This window comes from Tachyglossus aculeatus, chromosome 26 (genome assembly GCF_015852505.1).
Source record: "Tachyglossus aculeatus isolate mTacAcu1 chromosome 26, mTacAcu1.pri, whole genome shotgun sequence".
In the NCBI taxonomy this organism is placed as follows: Eukaryota; Metazoa; Chordata; class Mammalia; order Monotremata; family Tachyglossidae; genus Tachyglossus; species Tachyglossus aculeatus.
Window position 1 is genome coordinate 9,208,002 of NC_052091.1, and position 22,866 is coordinate 9,230,867.

Here is a 22,866-nt window from a genome sequence, read left to right on the forward strand (position 1 = left end):
GGCTTAGCAAATGCCAACTAGAAAATAATACAAGACATGGACTGTGTCCAACCTGAAGATCTTGTATCCACCCTAGTACAGTAAGCAAATACCATTTTTTAAAAAAGCTGAAGAGCCAGGGGATATTTCATTTCCATTGTGCATTTTGCTCTCTACATGGCTGAGAGTCAAACTGGCTAATATGCATACACTCTTCCTATATTTCAATACCACTGTAGGTGTTGGAAAACACCTTAAAGGCCTACTGGGAGTTTGTTAGCTTTAGTTCGGCTTTGTTAGTTATTTTGCCATTTAATTACCATCTGTTGAATGTAAAGGAAGCCGAAAAAGAAATGGCTGCCAATTCCCCCTCACTTCTTTTTCAGTGCATTGTTTGACCCCTGATCAAAGGCACCATGGTAGAGTGATACATCCACTGGCCGCTTCTGTTCATTCATTCATTGAGTTGTATTGATTAAACTCTGAGTGCAGAGCATTGTACTAAGTGCTTGGAAGAGCACAGTATAACAATGAGCAGATAGATTCCCTGCCCAAAGTGAGCTTACAGTCCGAGCAGAGAAATGAACCATCCATTGGACCACTCTGTGAGGAACCCTCTTTCTATTTGAGTTTTTTTAAACTTCATAGCAAATTGTGATTCTCTGGGACTATATCATGGGTAAGAACATCAAGGATAATTTAGTCAAATATACTGAAAATTTTCTATTTGCTGTAGTGTTCTTTTTTATGGTATTTTTTTTAGCATTTACTGCATGCCAGGCACTGTACTAAGCACTGGGGTAGATAGAAGATAATCAGGTTGGACTTAGTCCCTGTCCCACAGCGGGCTTACATTTTAAGTTGGAGGGAGGAGGATTCAATCCCCATTTTACAGATGGTGTAACCAAGGTGCAGAGAAGTGACTTGGCCAAGGTCATGCAACAGACTAGTGGCGGGAGTGGTTTTAGTCCCCAGGTTGTCTGACTCCAAGACCCATGGTTTTGAACGACTAGTTGGACTACTTATCAAGCCAAAAGAATCTCTGAGTTCCTTCACCATCCTCTTTCCCCCCAAACCATACCCAGGTCTGATGGGAGTAATGTGGGGAGGACTGCAGAAACAACGAGGCCTAGTGGAGTCAGAAAGACCTGAGATTTAATCCCAGTTCCACTGTTGCCTGCTGCATGACCTTGGGCAAGTCACTTCACTTCTCTTGGCCTCAGTTACCTCATCTGTAAAATGGGGAAGAAGACTGTACGCCCCAGATGGGACATGGACTGTGTCCATCGTGTTTAGCTAGTATCTACCCCAGTGCTTAGTATGATGCCTGGCACATAGTAAGCTCTTAGCAAATGCCATTAAAGAAGAAAAAGATTTCCCCAGAGTGAGGCATGCTCACTTCTCTTAGACTTCAGTGCACGTAGGAGGGCCAGAAGGAAGTTTGCCCATCTTCTTAGCAGGAAACATGGCCTCTTCACATCTTGACAAGGGAACCAAACAAATCTCTAAATAATCACAGCAAACTGAAAACTTAATTCAATAAACATTAGGTTTAATACAAAATTTGAGCCCTTTCTCACCTTCATTCTGGAATGACTGAAGACTGTATTTTAATCATGTGCTCGTGGATCTAAATCAGTTGGGAATATCTGAAAATGTGGAGGTCAGAACATGAAATCACCTGTCTTCCTTTTTCCCTTTTTTTTCTCCACCCCAAATTGTGCATCCCTTCTATGATAAGTCCTCCTCAAATGATAAGTACCATTTGCTGTTTGGACACTCCTGGCTTTGATCTGAATTAGTTTAGTACCTATAAATAAAATAATTCTGTTTAGATTTTGGAAATGGAAACCATGATGTAGTGAATCATGCCCCTAGCATAGCTGGTTGGGTCAGCGTTTTGAATTCGTAACTAGTGGCTATCAATAAATTAAGTTTATACCAATTGGAATAATAAATTTAAAGCTGGAAAAGTAAAACTGTGATTATTTTAACATAGGTTGATGAGAATTTCTGGCTAACGGTTGACATTTTGTAGAAGCATTTTTTTTTTCAATAATATTTCAATCCTTCCCGGAGAGATGAATAAATTTATTTCATCTCGCTAGCAGCTAAAATCCCCAACGAATGATAAATAGCTGGAAAAAAGAATAAAATCATTTGGTTTATGATTCAGTAATTTATTTGCAAAAGATATATTTCCAAAAAAAAGAACCACTGGGATAGTTTTTCCTCTTTTGATCTTTGATGCAAAGCAGAAGTTCTCTTTCTGGCATGTGCTTCTTATGAAATATTGACAGCTTTGGTTAAATAATCAAAAATGGTGGTGCTATTTTAAAGCCCTGTTCAATTTTCACTTAAAGATAGCACATAATTCTTTCCAGTGGTGCAGTCTTTACAATACTATTGATCCTTTTCATTACTGTAAGGGAGTCATCAAGAGGAACCCATTTATAGAGTTCTCAGAAACAACAAATAATAGGATTTGGAGCAAACAATTAATTAATTCTGTTTGGGTCGAAGCCCCCAAATATACAACTTAGCGTGTAAAAAAATGGCTGCATCAAAATATGGTCTTCTACGAGGTAGCAGAAAAATGCTACAGGGTTTTTTTTTTCAGCAAAAAGACCCCTTCTGCTTTGAAAAAATATAATTAAATTTCAGTTCCACCACTGCCTGCTGTGTAACCTTGGGCAGGTGTCTTAACTTCTCGGTGCCCCAAATTCCTGATCTGTAAAATGATGATTAAATACCCATTCTCCCTCTCCCTTGTACTTTGAGTCCTGTGTCTGATCTGATCATCTTGTATCTACCCCAGTGCTTAGTGCAGTGCTTGGGACATAGTAAATACTTAACAGATTCCATTATCATAATTATTGTTATCATTATTATTATTAAGTCTGTCAGATGATATTTCAGTGATCTTGTTGAGGCAGGCCATCCATATATGTGGCTTAGTGGATAGAGCGTGGGCCTGGGAGTCAGAAGGACCTGGGTTCTGATCCCGGCTCCACCAAGTGTCTGCTGTGTGACCTTGGGAAAGTCACTTTCATTTCTTTGTGCCTCAGTTCCCTCATCTGTTAAATGGGGATTAAGGCTATGAGCCCCACATGGGACAGGGACTGCGTCCAACCCAATTTGCTTGGATCCACCCCAACACTTCATACAGTGTCTGGTACATAGTAAGCACTTAACAAACACCACGATTATTATAACAGTTTGTAATCAGAAAATCTGCTTCAACTTTTGTCTTTTTTGATCGATGTTGTCAGCGCTATGAGTCTGAGTAGGCTTGCTTTCTGTGCCAGTTGAGACAAACGGAGCCCTCACGGGATCTAAATGAAGGAGCGAGTTGAAACCGAGGTCTGGGGATGGGGTATAAAAGGAAAGCAGTATGGCCTAGTGGATAGAGCATTAGCCTGGGAGGCAGTTAATCAATTGTATTTATTGAACGCTTACTATGTGCAGAGCACTGAACTAAGAGGTTGGGAGAGTACAATATAATGGATACATTCCCTGCCCACAGTGTGCTTACAGTCTGGAGGTGGAGACAGACATTAATAAAAATAAGTCAATTACAGTTATTGACATAAGTGCTGTGGAGCTGGGAGGGGACGTTTAAGGGGTTGTGATTTTTTGTTAAGAGAATGGACAATTCTAATATTTCAGATGAATCAAAAATATCCTGTCTAGACTAGTTGGGGCCATGAATCGGTCACATTCATTAATGATTTATTCAGTGTCCTATGTATTCTTTTAAGATGCTTCCACTATGTCTGTCAGAGATAGAAGAAAATATAAATTAAAATATCACGAGCTAGGAAAAGATGCCTTAAACATCGAATATGTAAATAATAAAATTGCATTTTTTAATATCTGTTTGATCCCTAGATGATTGAACAGTTAAGTCAATTGATTGCTGATCATTTGGAAGTGCAACGCTGGATATTTAAAGTGAATAATGAATTTGGAGGGAATGGTACAGCATTTTGTGACATTCCTCTTCACCTGAAATGCTACAAGTGGCTCTTAAAAGAAAGTCAAAGATACAGCCGCGACGCCTGGAGTAAGAAGTGGGCACAAGTGAGTTTCATGAGCGATCAATCGATCGATCATATTTACTGTGTGCAGAGCACTGTACTGAGCACTCGGGAAGGGATGTGGGACAAAGCGTCCAGAAATGAATCCCGTTCAAGTAGACAGCAGTTATTTGGAAGTGAAGATCTTTGGTTCTTTGTTGAGTTTCCCAGTGCCAGATGATATCTGACCTCGGTTTTCGTATTTTCTGTGGCATTTATTAAGTGCTTACTGTGTGTCACGTATTGTGCTAAGTGCAGGGGTAACTACAAGATCATCAGAAGATCAGATATCGTCCTTGTCCCACATAAGGCTCCTATTCTAATAGGCCAGAGAGCAGGTATTTAAATCCCCATTTTAGAGGTGAGAGACTCGAGGTCACACAAAAGGTCAAGAGCTGGGTTTGGAACCTGGGTTTCCTGACTCCCAGCCCCCACACTCACTACACTAGACTGGTCGCCTCTTCAGATATATTAGAACATGTCTGCCAATTCTGTCGAACTGTACTCTCCCAAGCATTTAATGCAGTGTTCTGCACACAGTAAGTGCTCAGTAAATACCGTTGATTGAGTGACTGTCAGTCCAAAATGCCGAGCTGGCTCTGCAAAGTGGTTTTTCAGTCACCTGCCTGAAGAAAAGCAGTGTGGCCTAGTGGATAGAGCCCAGGCCTGGGAATCAGAAAGACCTGGGTTCTAATCCTGGCTCCACCACTTGTCTGCTGAGTGACCTTGGGCAAGTCACTTCACGTGTCTGGGCATCAGTGCGCTCATCTGTAAAAGGGGGATGAAGACTGCAAGTCCGTGTGGAATGGAGATTGGGTCCAATCTGATTTGCTTGGATCCACCCTAGTGTTTAGTACAGTGTCTGGCACATTGTAAGCACTTAACAAATGCCATCACCATCATCACTATAAAGCTTCCACTTAGGCCTGCTTCCAAGTTAGAGTGGACATAGGCTGGGGGCTACCAGGTGACCAATTTTCCAGCTTTCAACCGGACAGTCTTGCTTTCAGCCAGTCTGTCGGGTGGCGAGAGACCTTTGGCTGCCTGTGGGTCTGGTATTTTTATTTTCAACATTTAGCCCCCCCTCCAGCCCACTTCTTGTCCCCAGGTCTGAAGGCTCAGAAGAGGTAGCCACATAAACGGGGACTTGAGAGGAAAGCACAGTGGCCCTGGACCAAGGGAGAGGACCAGGGGTCCCTCCAGATAGACCCTGTAGGTTCTGCTGATTTCCACAAAAACCTTTTCCTGTGCCCTACGAAACCACTGAGTCATAATAATAATAACTGTGGTGTTTGTTAAGCACTTACTTTCTGCCAGGCACTGTAGTAAGCACTGGGGTGGATACAAGCAAATTGGGTTGGACAAGGTCTCTGTCCCATGTGGGGCTCAAAGTCTTAATCCTCATTTTACAGAAACTGAGGCTCAGAGAAGTGAAGTGACTTGCTCAAGTTCCCAGAGCAGACAAGTGGCAGAGCCTGGATTAGAACCCACAACCTTCTGACTCCCAAGAACTTAGAACAGTGTGTGGCACCTAGTAAGTGCTTAACAAGTGCCAAAATTATTATTATTGTTAGATGAGGTTGAGTGGATCAGATTCTGAATTTACAGCCTATGGAGGGCTCTCCCTGACCTGAAATGAAGTGAGTGATTTGCAAAGGTGCTGAAACATCTTGTGGACAAATGCTTCTAAATCTATATGTGAAAATGAATCCAAATCATCCCCTTTAGTAGCCCAAAACATGTGGGTCATTTGAGAAGTGTAGATGTCCCAGCCACAAAGCCATCTGTGCTACTAGCTTCGGAGATAATGAATTACAAAAAGCATTGACCTGTTGAGAAGTAGCCTTGAACTTAACCAGGCTGAAACAGAGCAGGAAAGGAGGGCAAAAACATTCTTCTTGTTCAAGTGCAATTATGAATAAATCTAGAGAACAGTAAGAACAAAAAGAGAGTTCACTGTGATGAATGTTACAATTCTGTCCATGATCTATTCTGTGTCTTACCCTGTCAGAGGATGGGCTGAATGGAGTACTTGTCATTGCCAGCATCTTACATTTTATTTAGAGGATAGAAAAGTGAATTACTCTTCTGGAAAAAAGAAAAGAAAATGTATTTAATTTTTAGGGTTCTCAGAGGTTTCCTGTGTGTTCTCCTTAGTCTGAGACATTTTCCCATTTTAGAGGTTTGTACCTTAAATGGAAATTATTGAGCTAAGATCACCAATAATATAAATTCTTTTTGTCCTTCACGAAATTTTAATTTGTAAAATGTTTGCCAGGGCCAACATTTTTATTTCAATTACAATTACAATTAAAGGATCTTTTAAGGCTAGCACTGTGCTGAGCTATCAGTCTGCAAGGGTAGGCAGCAATGGCCCAGGGAGAAGAAAAGGTCTGGAAGTCAGAAGACTCAGATTTTAGTCCTAGCTCTGCCTCTTGCCTGCTGTGTGACCTCGGTCCAGCCTCTTAACCTTCCTGTGCCTCAGTTTCCTTATCTGTAAAATGGAGATACAAGTCCATTACAAAATGGAAAAAAAAGTAACAGAAAATGCACATTCTGAGGTTTACAGAGGGATATTTAAATCTACAGATGTTTAAAGCTACACATCTGACCAGCAAAAGGTATTGCTTGGGGGAAATGGCTGGAAAAGTGTTTAGGCTAAAAATGACCCCAATTTGTACCTTAAACAGAGAGAAATTCATGAGCACATAGAACTCTTCTTCCAATGTGATCCTAACCAGGAGTTGATCAGAAGCACACATCCCAGGAAGTTAAAAACTGAAATTCCCCTCCAGGGTTTTCTTGAGAAGGGACTCAACCCAGTCCTCAGGAAGCTTTTCCTCTATTGGTAGAGAAACCAGTCTTCTCCAAATCCCCTAGCCAGAATGTCCCAGTAGTTTCTGGGAAATACAGGCGAAATTTGCACAATGCTCCTTTGCACAATGGGAATTGTAGTTTTGTGCTGCTGGATCCTTCCTTGCAATTATCCTGCCAGGCCTGTTTTGAAAGTTTTTTTAAGCATACTGTTTCAGCTCTGACCCTCCTGTCAAACTCTCATTGGCGGTCTTCAGCTTAGAACAATGAATAAATACTGAAATTTGTTCTGCCTTCAAAGGACATTAGTTAAATTTCACCTGAATTTTCATCATTAGGAATTGCATTTTTTTTAAATGCTGAAATTGCCATCGATGTTATTGGAAATTAATGCCTATTGAAATAGTAGACTCATAAATAAAGAATAGCACATTAGACTCTTTGTCAAAGGCATATCAAGCTAAAATAAAATAGATTCAATCCAGCATTTCAGTGTTCTCTAGCAAAAAAAAAACACCCTCAAAATCGAAAGGATATAAAAATCTTGTTTGCAGGTGACAGTTGACATTTTTATGCCTTCCCATTTGAAGTCCTCTTTCAGAAGAGTCAAGATTTTTATATGATGAACTCCACTCTCTATTGATTTTTGCCACTGAAAGCCTAGGATTAAAATCATCCTTTGTTACAGAATCACCTCACAATGATCTACATTTAGACATCAAAGTGTTAGTTTATGAGCACAGGCATGTTTTAATGTCCTATTACTGCATGTAGACCTGTTTCTTTCGATAATGAAGACATTGTGTCATCAAGCCTAGGCTGCCATGTACAAAACATATGCTGGCAGGTTATTAAAAATTTCAGCTTCTTGATGAAAGACTATCCTGCAGGCTAAGAGTCCAGAGAAAGACTCCATTCTGGGAGAATTATTAGAAATGAGAATATGACTGTAAGCACTAAATTATGTTAATACTTACAAATAGCATCATTTGCATAACAGTTTATGACACGACACCCTTATTTTTCTCATTGGTATGTTGTAGGCAACAGATTAAAAATAATGCAGTTTCTGTGAGTTGGAGCTGGGTTGAGATTCTATTCCATCAAGTACTGATCGTGATTGGAGATTTGCAAATCGGGGCATTGCATCAGGCTGACTGAAGTGATCGTAGGAAGCCTGCGTCTGTGGCTGTTTTGTTCAGTTAATTGCACATTCGAGCCATTTGGCTGAGTACAGATACTGAGAAGAAGCTGCAATAAGTTAATGGCTTTTGGGGGCTCAAGATCAAAATGGAAGTGATTTTAGGGATAGTGGGATGTTTAATAATTACAGCCTAGGAAATTCCTTCTATGTGATTTCTTTTGACCTCTATTTATGATTTGGACCTTTGTGCCTATCTCTCTCTTTTAAATTGATGATCCTTTGCCAGAACCCTCCTGGGGTTTGGGTTGCTGAGTTTATTTGCTTTGGAGGGCAGAACTTCCCTGGACAATTGAGCCATTGGCAAAATTGGGCCGTTTCCCATTCATTCATGCAATCGAATTTATTGAGCACTTACTGTATGAAGAGCACTGTACTAAGCGCTTGGCACTGAGTGCTTACTTTGAGCAGAGCACTGTACTAAGCACCTGGGAGAATACAATACAATAGAATTAGCAGAAATGTTCCCTGCCCATAACATGCTTACAGGCTAGAGGGAGAGGCTGTCATCAATGCAAATAAATAAATATGGAAGCAGCATGACTTAGTGGATAGAGCATGGGTCTGGGAGTCAGATGGACCTGGGTTCTAATCCTGGTTCCAACTCTTGTCTGCTTTGTGACCTTGGGCAAGTCACTTCACTTCTCTGGGCCTCAGTTACCTCGTCCGTAAAAATGGGAATTAAGGCAGTGAGCCCCTTGTGGGGCAGGGACTGTGTCCAACCTGATTACCTTACCCAACTGCTTAGAATAGTGCTTGGGACATAGAGAGTGGAGCAGATATCAAACGTCCAAAGGTCACAGATCCAAGTGCATAGATGGACCCCCCCCCCCACCAAAGCCTCGCTGACGGCACATCTCCTCCAAGAGACCTACCCCGACTAAACCCCTCGTTTCCTCATCTCCCACTCCCTTCTGCATTGCCCTGATTTGCTCCCTTTGCTGTTCCCCCTTCCCAGCCCCACAGCACTTATGTACATATGTCATTTTATTTATTTGTATTGCTGTCTGTCTCCCCCACTCTTGATTGTAAGCTCATGGTGGGCAGGAAATGTCACAGTTCATTGTTGTATTGGACTTTCCCAAGTGCTTAGTACAGTGTTCTGCACACAGTAAGCACTCAATAAATGTGATTGAATGAATAATAATAATAATGATGGCTGGGGAGGTTACAAGGCAACCAGATTGTCCCACAGGGGGCTCACAGTCTTAATCCCCATTTTACAGATGAGGCACAGAGAAGTTTAGTGACTTGTCCAAAGTCACACAGCTGACAATTGGCAGAGCTGGAATTTGAACCCATGATCTCTGACTCCAAAGCCCATGCTCTTTCCACTGAGCCACGCTGCTTCTCTGAATGAATGAAACTCTACTTTCTCTGGCCAGTGTGGGACTATTTAAAGAGGAAGAACATCGCAATAGAATGTGAGTGAGCTATTCATATTCTTTCTCACATCCCATTGTGCTGTTCTTCCTCTGTAAATACAGAATATGAATTTGGAAGAGTGGAAAAGTGAGGTATGGACAAAAGCCCCAAAAGAAACAAAAATTGAGGGACAGGTAAGAGTCATGGGACAGAAAGGAGGAAAAACGTGCTTGTCACAATTTGTCCAGGGGTTGCATAAAAATCCTTGTGAAATATCCAGTTGATAGAAAATAAAAGATGAAACCAGGGAGCAAAAGAACTGTCCTGTCCCACTTGAAAAACTCTTGAAGCAAAACATACCAGTCAGACTTTTCTGGAACTCTTGGGTTGAGTAGAATGATATCCCCATCTTTCTGAGTCAACTTTCCTTAGAAAAATGGCAGAGTCAGGATCATTCCAAAGAGAGCACAGCGATTTCACCAGGATTGAGGTTAATGTACCACAGTTGGGACTATTTTCATCTGGGTTATTATTTTATGAGCTGTTGATTGAACACCAACATGATGCTAAGTATGGTTAAATGAACACATATCAAGTAGCCAATATTGCAAAGGGAACAGAAAACTACATTAATTGGGCATAAAAATACAAGATAATATTTGGGGCCCAGTGTTCCAAACCAGTCAAGCTGAAATAAGAAGAATCTATGGAAAAGCTAAAATCGAAGGAAGATTAATAACAGCTTCATCCCATTATCTCCCAATCGAAAATAATGGATGGACCTTACTCCTGTCACTTCCAGTATTTTGTGAGATTTATGTATAATAATAATAATAATAATAATAATAATAATAATGGTATTAAGTTCTCACTATTTGCCAGGCAGTGTACTAAGGGCTGGGATGGACACAAGTAAATCGGGTTGGACACAGTCCTTGTCCCACGTGGGGCTCACAGTCTCAATCCCCATTTACCGATAAGGGAACTGAGGCCCAGAGAAGTGAAGTGACTTGCCCAAGGTCAAATAACAGATAAGTGGTGGAGCTCGAATTAATAACAATAATAATAACAATTTAAGCGCATCCTATGTGCCAGGCACTGTATTAAGCACTGGAGTGGATACAAGCAAATCCAGATGGACACAGTCCCTTGTCCCATGTGGGGCTCACATTCTTAATCCCCATTTTACAGACGAGGGAACTGAGGCACAGCGAAGTGAAATTACTTGCCCAAGGTCACACAGCAGATAAGTGGTAGAGCAGGGATTAGAACCCATGACCTTCTGACTCCCAAGCCCATGCTCTATCCACTTCTCCAGGGCATGAGGCACACAGCTAACTGCTGATTGAATACATAAAACCTGGAACTTGTTGTACAGGGCTTAAAGTGGCCTTTCACCTAGCACCCTTTGCATTGGTCCCCAAAAGACTATGTAGCTTAATGGTCGACTTTTCCCATGCATCCACAGGAGAACATCCCCCTCAATGGAGTCTTCTTTGAAATCAAAGGACCACTATATATCTCAGTCAATCAATCACTGGTATTTATTGAGTGTTTACTGTATGCAGAACACTGGACTGAACAGTTGGGAAAGTACAGTACAGCAGAGATCGTAGGTGTGATTCCCTACCCCCAAGGAGCTTATGGTCTAGAACTAACCCCCTGGAGAACCTGCAAGTTCTCAAGCATTAGTGTCAATGCAGCCTGTTTTTGATTACAACTAATTTGAAAGACCTATTTGCAGCCCACAGCACCCACTTTAGTGTTTTAGGGAAAAAAGGAATCAATCAGTGAATGCATGGTATTCATTGAGCGCTCACTACGTACAGAGCACTGTACTAAGTGCTTGGTGTAGGGTACAATACAATAGAATTAGCAGATACCTTCCCTGCCCATAATGAGCTCACAGTCCAGAGGACTCAGTAGAAGCCAGTAATTCTCCCTAATTCACTCATTCACTCATTCAATCGTATTTATTGAGCACTTACAGTGTGCAAAGCATGGTACTAAGTGCTTGGGAGAGTACAATACAACAATAAACAGACACATTCCCTGCCCACAATGAGCTTACAGTCTGTGAAGCAGCCCTTTCCTTGTAAAACCAACAACTTCCTTGTTACAGTTTAGTCAGAAAAATCGACAGCTATTGTGGTTACTCCCTCTTAATTACAAAATAATTTCTGTCAGGTCACTTATTCAAAGTTACCTGAAAACCTGTTCTTGTTCATTGCACTGCAGGGGGAAATCTGCTGAATATGGAGTTGGGAAACTCATCAAATGTGCTGTCTTCAGGATCAAGCTGGCTTTAAATGGAATCAGAAAAGTTCTACATTCCTATCAGAAACATACATTTGTTATTATTCTATGGTCCCTAGATTTGGAAAATGGTGCTAACATTCCATAAGTGAGTGACAGCAAAATCCAATGGCTCATCCATATTTGTCTCTGTACTGGAAAGCTCTTCTCTGTCTTCCTTAAGTGATTGCAGTTTTACCTGTGCTAATGGGCTTCATGATGGTCTTTGTTCAAATTGATAGAACCAGCATTACCTAGTAGTTAGAGAAAGGCCCTGAGAGTCAGAAGGACTTCATTTTAATCCCGGGTCCACCACTTTTCTGCCTGGTGACCTTAGGCAAGTCATTTTACTCTCTGCGCTTCAATTCCCTTATCTGTAAAATGGGGATTCAGACCATAAGCACTATGTGGGACATAGACTGTGTTCAACCTGATTATCTTGTACCTACTCCAACACTTAGTACAGTGCCTGGCACAAAGTAAGCACTTAAGAAATACCTTAAAAAAAATTCAGCCATCCCAAATCTGATCATCACATGGAAAAGTACGCATCTCCTCACAGATGGGATTCAGGCTGCAGCATTTAAAGTTATTCACCAAGATTTCAAAGAGTTACTTTTGCTCCCTCTGCCTGCTGCCCTACATGTTAGCCGTGTGTCTCTTAACTCTGCTGTATTGTCGTTTCCCCAGTGCTTAGTACAGTCCTCTGCACACGGTAAGCGCTCAATAAATGCCACTGATTGATTGACTGAGCACCTGCTTTCATGAAACCTCTGCACTGACCCAATCCACCAAAGTGGACGTGCAGCCAGTTAAACATTGCAGGCCTGGTAGCTCTCTGCGGTCCAGAGGTCCTTTTTGGGTGAAAGTCTCAGAAGGTGGTGTCTGGCTCTTCCCCAGTCTTACAGAAGCAGCATGGTGTAGTAGATAAAGCCCAGGCCTGGGACTCAGAAGGTCATGGGTTCTAAACCCGGCTCCACCACTTGTCTGCTGTGTGACCTTGGGCAAATCACTTCACTTCTCCGGGCCTCAGTTACCTCATCTGGAAAATGAGGTTTGAGACTGTGAGCCCCACAGTTGTCCAAACTGATTAGTTTGTATCTATATCAGTGCTTAGATTTGCCCTCCGATTTGCTTGTATTCACCCCAGAGCTTAGTGCAGTGCCTGGCACATAGTATGCATTTAACAAATACCACAGTTATTAGTATTGTTGTTATTGTTAGGTTGGACATCAAAATATAAACTCTAACCTGATGACTATACTGGCAATAGCAAGCATTTAGAGTGTAATCTCCTTCTCTAGACTTGAAAGCTCGTTGTGGGGAGGACACATGTCTACCAACTGTATTATAACATGCTCTCCCAAGTGCTTAGTATAGTGCCCTGCACACAGTAAGCACTCAATAAATACTGTTGGATTGATTGGTGCCCGCATTCGCAAGTATTTATTGGTGTGGTAGATGCTCAGGGGCACCTTAGATACTTTACACACTTATAAGGGAGAACAAATAGCTGAATGTATCAACATAAATATGCATATAGATCTTACATATATTATAATTTTGGTAATGATTAGAAGATTAAGTTTATCACATATAGATCCTGTTGTCTCCAAAGAACCCATAATATCTTAAGGAGTTGAACTTCTTTGTGGATCCAACCCATCAGGTCATCAGGAGAATCCAGCCCTTCTGAGGATCTGGATTTTGTTTTCATTTTTGCTCTTTAAAGATTGATGAGTGCGAGGTCTTAATCTTGTACCCTGTATTTCTCACCTGCAACTCTGGAGCGGGTAGCCATCAATGTTGTGGAGCAGAGATATGCCCAAAAGATGCCAACTGGGATCATGCCAGAGGTGGCAATCCCAGAGATGCTTCAAGAGTCACCCGATGGATCTCTCCCCCTTTCTTCTGGATGATAGTAGGTCTTCGGTGTTAGGGAATTGTTGTTCGATTATACTCTCCCAAGTGCTTAGTACAGTGCTTTGCACACAGTAAGTGCTCAAAAATTCAATTGAATGAATGAATGAATGGTAATTCTGGAAACATCCCAGGGCATATTCCCAGCACTCCATATATTAAGGAAGAATCCCCATCGATATTGTCAGGTTCCCCCCTTCCCTGGCATTCAAATCTGACGCGTCATGTCAGAGGCCTTCCACTCTTCTTCAGGCAGCCAGTTTGCCATCACACGATGTCTGCAATCCCTACCAGTTACCAAGCAAATCCAGACATTAAGTGAAGTCGGCCCAATAATTATATTTAAAAAATTATAATAATTGAAGACCCATCCAGGGTAGGAAAGGAAAATTGTCCCATCCAGGGGGTTGAGTCTGAGTCACTTCTAAGTCCAGTTCCAGTTGGTTTCCTTTCTAACGAGGCTAACCCATGTAGCAGCAGCAGCATGATTATCAGAGCAGCCTGAATCATTTGCATATTTTTTTTCCTATTCTCCGAGAATTACTTAGGGTGTTCTCTTCCAGCCCAATGATTATTTTTATGAACCTGCCAGGGTGGGGTTCTTGATTCCAGAGTGACATGACAGAGCATCAAAATCCCATCCCTCAAGTTAAATTAAAAGCAGGCTACCCCTTCCTAGGACCGACAATGATCAGATATGCAAGCTGTTTGTGTGTGTGTGTCCTATTGATTTAATATGCTTCTAATCAGTACATAAAGCTATAGGCCCGCAGTGTTAATTTTTCATATGCTTACAAAGTACCCTTTGATTTTCTGTCACACGTTAATTACCGCATTTTGCAATTAAATAGGAAGCTTTGTGTAAACTAATTACTAGGTAATCATTGTCTACTGCAAGCGTGCTGTTTGTACCTTTTATTTTATTCTAAAAATGCACAGATCTCTGCAGTCTGGAAACACTCTACCTTCCAGCCATTAGCTCTCACTAATTCATAGCATTATTGTGTTAAGATTGTAGGAGTTGTAATTGTTGTGGTATCAGTGCTGTTAATTACCGGAGTAAACACTTGAAATGGTGCCAAGGTCTATTGTAGAAGGCAGAGAAAAGGAGGTTTAAATGTTACTTCCACCATCTGGGGACTCGAGGAGAGGCAAATGCTAGAAAACAGCAGTGAGGCAATATCACAACTTTAGCTCCGGGGTTTTAGGCCATATGGATCCAGAATATTTTGAATCAATTGAATTTAACTGCCAGTTTTTAGCAATAACAGCATGGAAGCAAAAAATAAAGCAAGAACAGTAAAGAAGACAGAATTTTGTTGCTGTGATCACATCCAGCCAGTGATGGGTTTGTTTTTTATTTTTTAGCCAAATGCTATCAAGAAATATATATAGAGAGAGATATGGTTTAAGGGTGTGTAAATATATATACATATATATATTTAAAAATATGTATATATATCTGTGTGTGTGTTTTTGTGTTTACGTATGCATACATATATGTTGTCTTACAAGGATTAATACCCCAAAATTAACCATATATGAGCAACGTAAAACTGTATACATTTTGTCACTCTGTCCTTTATAACATAGTTATAGCCTTGGGATTACTTTGATTTCAGTGTAAATGTGTTTGGTTTTTTGTTTTTTTTAAATCATGTTTCTGGTATCCATCAAATGAATTTTCCTAAAGAGGCAAATGAATGTTAAAAGTGAATGAAGCTTTTTGAAAAGTCAGTGAATAAAGGTATTTATCCCCATCTAGTGAAAATGCAGGTGTTCAGGCTAAGATGACACATAGTTTGGTTACGTGCTGTATTTTGTATTAGATTCAATTTACAAAGTCTCTCAACCTCACACTGTCCCGTAGATGCAATTTTGTAGAGAGAAAAAGCCAAGCCCCAAGAAATTCTCTGGTTTTTCATTTTCAAAAAAGGAGGTTTCTCCTCGAGCTCCTGGGCTCCTTAAATAGAAATCAGCACATCTTACTTTTCAAGTTTGCCAACAGATCTATTGAAGATGATTAAAATTGCAGGATCTAATCAGTGGGGAAAGCAAGATTTTGAAAGGGAGTCTAATGTACTTCCTTTAAGCCTCGATTGTGTGGTGTTATTTTAAGAGGATTTCTTGAGTTTCCCATCTTATTAAATATCATTCGCCAAGGTATAGGCTAAAAAAAATCGCAGTAACTTGCTGCTTTTTCATGTCTTTGAAGGAAAATACCAGGATCCTTCTCCTTTAAAAATCATCGTGGAAATTTATTTTGTCCTGTCCTGTCTGTGGTTCTTGAAGCAACTCAGGACATGATCCTTTTAAAAAGAGGTGTCCCCAATAGCCATGTGTCGAATGGCCCCTAGAGTAATGCGTATGGTGGGTTTGGACTCATTGTGGTGGTTGTTTTTGTTGGGATAGTATTCTGTGCTTTTGTGCGCAGGAAACGCGATTTCGAATTAAAAGAAGTGCTTAATCTTTATATATTGAAATCCTCAGCATGCGAGTGACAGCGTGAGCCTGAAAAGAAAATCGAAGCCCCATGTGGTGCGAAAAAAGGAACAGCAGTTTAAGTGCCGCAAAGTTGAAAGGGAACTAACCTCCTTGCTCCTCTGGTCCCGGAAAGTGGATGTTTTGTGCTTCTGAACTGAGCTAGAGCATATGTGCCTCAGTTTGACAAAAAGCCTCTTGAGTCAGAGCCACCCCAGGCCTATGTGCCGATCCAAAGCAGAGGCCTGGATAATGAGGGGACAGAATTCTCAGGAAGAACGGAGGCGATAATGCCATTGCTCGAGAAGTACAGAATTCTATACAGAATTTTCACCACCACTCTTAATGCGAGGCACAGCCACGGTGAATCGCTTTGCCACATAGCTGGAATGGGCCATTAGCCGTTGAGGGAAAATTGTCTTTGCTACTTTCGGCAGATGGAACAAATATTTTACAAAGCAATTTTACATCCCCAAAACATTTGTGTTCCTCGGTAACGACGGCTGTTTTCCGTGACGTTACCTTCTTCTACGGCATCATTTTCCATCTCGTCAAAGGCGAAGTTGGCATTTTTGCTTTTTAAATTCTCAATTAGCAATTAAACATTCCGTATTAAAACAGTCCTTAAACTTTAAGTAGGTAAGGGAAGTCGTTTATGACTCCCAAAGACGTGTTCTGTTTTTCTGTCTCCTCTCAGCATATTTTTGCACCCTAAAGAGGTTACAACAGCTCAGCAATGACTAAGGGATGCCGTCTAATGGAGTGGATGCAGAGAGAGCAGAGCTGGAGTTGAACCCTGACCAGTCATATAGTTACTTGGGTGAACGGAAAACAGTGAGACCCAGGGGAACCAGCACAAGACTTAGAATCCAGAGACCTGGGTTCTGATCCTGGTTCCCCCCACTTGCCTGCTATGTGATCTTGGGAAAGTCACGTAACTTCTCTGGGCCTCAGTTTTCTCATCTGAAAGATGGGGTTGACCCTCCCTCCTCCCAGGGATGTTATGAGGATAAAATGAGATCACTGATGGAGTGATTGAGGGCTTACTGTGCAGAGCATTGAACTAGTTCCTCTGGAGAGCACAACAGAGTTTGGTAGACTTGCCCTCAAGGAGCCTAGAATCTAGTGGAAGCAGAGGGGACAAGGGAAGTGAAGGAACTGTCTTATATGTCAATATATGTATTACTTGTTTAATTTACTTCTGCTAGCTGGATGAAAGCAGGAAGATCACAGCTTACTTTTTTCCCCTTCCTACTCCCTACCCACCAGGAGCTGGTTTCAGAAGTGCGTTGGTATGTAGTGCCAGATAATAATAATAATAGTGGTGTTTGTTAAGCACTTACTGTTTGCCAGCATTGTGCAAAGCACTGGCGTAGATATGAGCCAATCAGATTGGACACAACACAAGAGGTTAGCTACCACCTCAGAGAACCCAATTTGTGGGGAGCCACAGATAAACATTTGAAAGGCTAAATGGGAAGCCACTGATGGTGATAACTCGGTCCCAGAAAGAGAAGCAGCATGATCTAGTGGATAGATCATGGACCTGTGACTTAGAAAGACCCGAATTCTAATTCTGCTCTATCTCTTTGCTCTGTAGCCTAGAGCAAGTCACTTCACTTCTCTGAGCCACAGTGTAATTTGTAAATTACATCTGTAAATTGGGGATTTAGACTGTGAGCCTTGTGGGACAGGGACTCTGACCAACCTGATTAATTTATAACTAACCCAGCACTTAGTACAGTGCCTGGAACAGAGTAAGTGTTTAACAAATACCAGAAAAAACAAAAAACAAACCATTGATCTGGCAGAGAAGGGAGAGGTCAGGGGTCTTCCTAGAGAAAGAAGCAGCATGGCATAGTGGATAGAGAATGGGCCTAGGAGTCAGAAGGTCATGAGTTCTAATTCCTACTCCTTACACACCTCACTGGTCCAATCTCATCACCACCCAACCAAAGACCAACCTACAACCTTGAATGCTGGGTTCTTTGGGCTAGAATCAGTCAGAAGGTCATGTGTTCTAATCCTGGCTCTGCCACTCATCTTCTGTGTGACCTTGAACAAGTCACTTTACTTCTCTGGGCCTCGGTTCTCTCATCTGTAAAATGGGGATTGAGACTGCGAGTCTGCGAGTCCCACGTGGGATAGAGACTGTGTCCAACTTAATTTGCTTGTAACCACCCCAGCGCTTAGTACAGTGCCTGGCATGCAGTAAGTGCTTAACAAATAACGCAGTTATTAGAAAGGACCTGGCTTCCGGAATTTCAGCAACTTCCCCATGACTTCATCCTATAATGGCATCAGTCAGATGCCATGTGCACACAGCACAGCCTGATGGGATCATCGTAACAATAATAATAATGATGATGATATTTGTTAAGCGCTTACAATGTGCCAGGGACTGTACTGGCATAGTGGATAGATCACGGGCCTGGGAGTCAGGAGGTCGTGGGTTATAATCCCGGCTCTGCCACTTGTCTACAGTGTGACCTTGGGTAAGCCACTTCACTTCTCCATGCCTCAGTAACTTCATCTGTAAAATGGGAATTGAGACTGTGAGCTCCATGTGGGACAGGGACTGTGTCCAACCCAATTTGCTTGTATCCACCCCAGCACATAGTACAGTGTCTGGCACATAGTAAGCACTTAACAAATACCATTATTATTATTATTATTATCATTATAATACGAACAATGCAGGACAGAAGGGGAGCAACCCAATTTTCCCCAACTCGGAGGGCCAAATCTCTGAGCTGGGGCTTGTTGCCTCATCTGCTACTGAATGTAAAGCTAGAATTTGGAGCAAGCCTAGCCTTTTTAGATAAAAAGAAAATAAATAAACTTTGCGAATCCCATTAGAAAGGTCCTGCAGAACTGTTTGTTTGTCTCTTTAATTGGGCATGGACCCAAAGTCATTAGATCGCAATGATTCTGCACAGTGAGGTTGGTGTGTTCTCTGAACGTACTGAACTGCAAAAATTGATTCCTAGGACTGATTTCTTTCTGGCATTAATCATTGAAAAGGAAACTTCTATCTACTGAGCTGCATTTACATATGCTGTATAGGTATCCGATAGCTAACACAACACCTTAATCTTAGTACAGTGAATTATAAAGAAGCACTCAGAAGTAAACCTGGCTGCCCCCTTCCCAGTTGTTACAGATAGGAGAACTCTATTGAGATGAGTTAAATGGTTTGACAGACTCTCACTATTTGGTTTGATTTTTGGTAGTTTGCAGATCTGGAATTTTGTCACTGTGATATAGTGTCTTCTGGGAAGCATTGAAGTCTACTTGAAAGAGCACAGGCCTGGGGCTCAGAGAATCAGGGGTCTAATCCTGGCTCTATCACTCACCTGCCTTATGACCTTGGGCAAGTGACTAAGCTCAGTTTCCTCATCTGTAAAATGGGGATTCAGTATCTGTTCTACCTCCCACATAGATAATAATAATAATCATACATAGATGGCGAATGCTGTGTGGGAAAGGAATTGTGTGCAATTTGATTATCTCATATCTTTCTCCCCCAGGGCTTAGTATGGATTTAACATAGTAAGTTAAATCATGGTTTTTGTTAAGCATTTACTATGTGCTAGGCACTGTACTAAGCACTGGGGTAGATACAAGTTAATCAGGTTGGACACAGTCCCTGTCCCACAAAATGCTCACAGTCTTAATCCCCATTTTACAGATGAGATAACAGAGACACGGGAAAGGGAAGTGACTTACCCAGAGCCACAGAGCAGACACCTGGCTGTGGCGGGATTAGAACCCAGGTCTTTGCACAAGAGCAGAGGTCCTTGTGTGGAATAAGACAACTCGCTGGCACATACACAGCCCTGCCCTGCTGTGATTGAGATTTGGTTCAGTCACTAAATTCGGCAAATCATCATATTCCACCTGCCACACAGGGACATCTGTTCTCGTGTACACACTTGGGTTCTAATCCCAATGCCACCATTTGTCTGCTGTGTGACCTTGAGCAAGTCACTTAACTTCTCTGTACCTCAGTTATCTCATTTGTAAAATGAGAATTAGGACTTTGAGTCCCATGTGAGACATGGACTGCATCTAAATTGATTAGCTTGTATCTACTCCAGCTCTTAAAACAGTGCCTGATACATAGTAAGTGCTTAACAAATACCGTAAAAAAAGCATCTTGACCCAGTTGCCATGCTTTCTGGATTCTAAAAAGTTATCCTGATCACCCCAGCTCAATATTCTTCTTATTATTATTATTAATTGTGGACTTTATTAAACACTTACTATGTCCCAGCACTGTACTAAACACTGAAGTAGATACAATTTACTCAGATCAAACACTGTCCCCATCCTACCTGGAGCTCATTTAAGAAGTGGGAATGGAGAACAGGTAGCTTTAATCCCCATTTTACAGACGAGGCAACTAAGGCACAGAGAAGTTAAGTGATTTACTCAAGTCACACAGCCGGCAAGTTGCAGAGCTGGGATTGAAACATAAGCAAGCGCTCTGATCTCTACACATGGCCTGGCCTGGCCTGACCTAGTTTTCCGCAGGTCACAGTAAGGGTGAAGCCTTTTAAGGTCATCTGGTTCCTCTCTGGAAGCCCTGGCTTATTTTGTAGACTGATCCCACGTTCAAGGAAGAATATATTTCTGTTTCAGCTAGTACTGACTATAGAGTTTATCCTCCCCACTGGACTCCATCAATTGAGGATTTAATACCTCAACTTTCCTCTTCCTCATCCTTTTTCTCAGGGAGCCTAATAGATGCTCAAGGAGGAGACACTGTCAATGTCCCCTCAGGCTCTCCACGATCCCCACAGCCAACGCAGTACATTGCTCTTTTAGTGCCTTCAGCTGTTCGCTTCCCAGGGTGGGACATGATTCATTTGCAAGATTCCTGCAGCCAAACTTCCTCCAGGACATTTGCTGCCCCTGCCCTAGAACTCCCAAATGCCAAAAATGATCAGAAACGAGGCAGGAGAGCTTTGTCTGTCAATGAAGGAGAGAAAACAGCAGAATGTCCAGACCCATCCGAAACAGGACATTAGGACTCCTCCTTTTCCCTTGCCCAGCATATTTCATTTGAGGAGCTCCTTTTACCCAAGCCAGTCGGTCAAGCGGTAGTATTTATTGAGTGCCTACTGTGCCCAGAGCACTGTACTATGCCTTTGGGAGAGTACAATAGAATCAGTAGGCATGATCCTTGCCCTCGAGGAGTTCAAGTGCTTAGTTTAGCGCTTTGCACACTGTGAACACTTAATAAATACCACTGATTGATTACATGTTAGCAAGGGGGGAGACAGACACTGAAACAATTTCCAGGTAGGAGGCCAGAGTAAAAGCAGAGATGTCTGTGAGTTACAGCTTAAGGGATTGGGTACGGAAGATATATATATATATATAGAAGCGCCACAGGGTCCACAAATGCAGAGTTGATGGAGAAATGTTGAAGTGGTGAAGGGAAAGATAATCTTCTCAAAGTTTGTTTTTGTTTGTTTGTTTTTGTAATGGTTTTTGTTAAGTATTTACTATGTGCCAGGCACTGTACTAAGTGCTGGGGCGGATACAAACAAATCGGGTTGGACGCAGTCCCTGTCCCACATGGGGCTCACAGTCTCAATCCCCATTTTACGGATGAGGCAACTTCACAGAGAAGTGAAGTGGCTTGCCCAAGGTCACACAGCAGACAAGTGACAGAGACAGGATTAGAACCCATGACCTTCTGATTCCCAGGCCCGGGCTTTGTCCACTGGGCCAGGCTGCTTTAAGTGTAAGTGGTCCCAGGTGCTTCATCTGGTTCCCTAGCAGAAAGGGCTCTATGTTTCATTGCATTACTTTCCTGTGGCAATGGACTTCATCTTTTAAAAGCCAGAGTTCATATTATCATCTTTACTGCCAAAAGATTGCAGGCATAATCTTGAACCTCAGGCTGCTTTTGGTTTTTCGCAGTCATTTATATTGTACTATTGAGCTTTCTGTGTGGCTCAGTGGAAAGAGCCCGGGCTTAGGAGTCAGGGCTCATGGGTTCAAATCCCAACTCTGCCACTTGTCAGCTGTGTGACTTTAGGCAAGTCACTCTGTAAAATGGGGATTAAGCCTGTGAGCCCCACGTGGGACAACCTGATCACCTTGTGTCCTTCCCAGCGCTTAGAACAGTGCTTTGCACAGAGTAAGTGCTTAATAAATGCCATCATTAGTAATAATAATAGTAGTAGCAATTGAATAAAAAAATTGTATTTATTGAGCACTTACTGTGTACAGAGCACTGTACTAGGTGCTTGGGAGAGTACAATATAACAATAAACAGACACATTCCCTGCCCACACTGAGGCAACAATCTACAGCCTAATTGCATTTATTCCTCTTCTCCCTCTCCCTTCTGCATCACCCTTGCATTTGGATTTTCAATCTTAATTTCCTCTCCCTCAGCTCTACAGCACTTATGTCCATATCCATAATTTATTTATTTATTTATATCAGTGTCTGCCTCCCCCTCTAGACTGTAAGGTGATTGTGGGCAGGGAACGTATCTATCAACTCTGTTATCCTGTACTCTCTTGAGTGCCTAATACAGTGCTCTGCACACAGTAAGTGCTCAATAAATACGAATGATGGATGGATGAAGGCCTTACTGCGTGCAGAGTACTGTACTAAATGCTGGGAAAGAGTACATAAGTGGGAATAAAACATGGAACCTGTCCCTTGGAGGGCTCACAATCTAAAAGGTAGATAGAGAAATGTCTGATT

At 41.9% G+C, this 22,866-nt stretch overlaps 1 protein-coding gene across 6 annotated transcripts in view; it reads left to right on the forward strand.

Moving 5' to 3' along the window:
- Positions 1-22,866, forward strand: part of IQCH (IQ motif containing H) — a 164,092-nt gene that overhangs the window by 93,882 nt on the left and 47,344 nt on the right. For all 6 annotated transcript variants that reach the window (XR_005456323.1, XR_005456324.1, XM_038766817.1 and 3 more), the window contains one exon: positions 3,871-4,062. Coding sequence is in view for 4 of the 6 variants with exons in the window: in XM_038766817.1 (XP_038622745.1) it covers positions 3,871-4,062 (192 nt within the window). In the remaining 2 variants the exon portion in view is untranslated. The remainder of the gene's footprint in view (positions 1-3,870; positions 4,063-22,866) is intronic.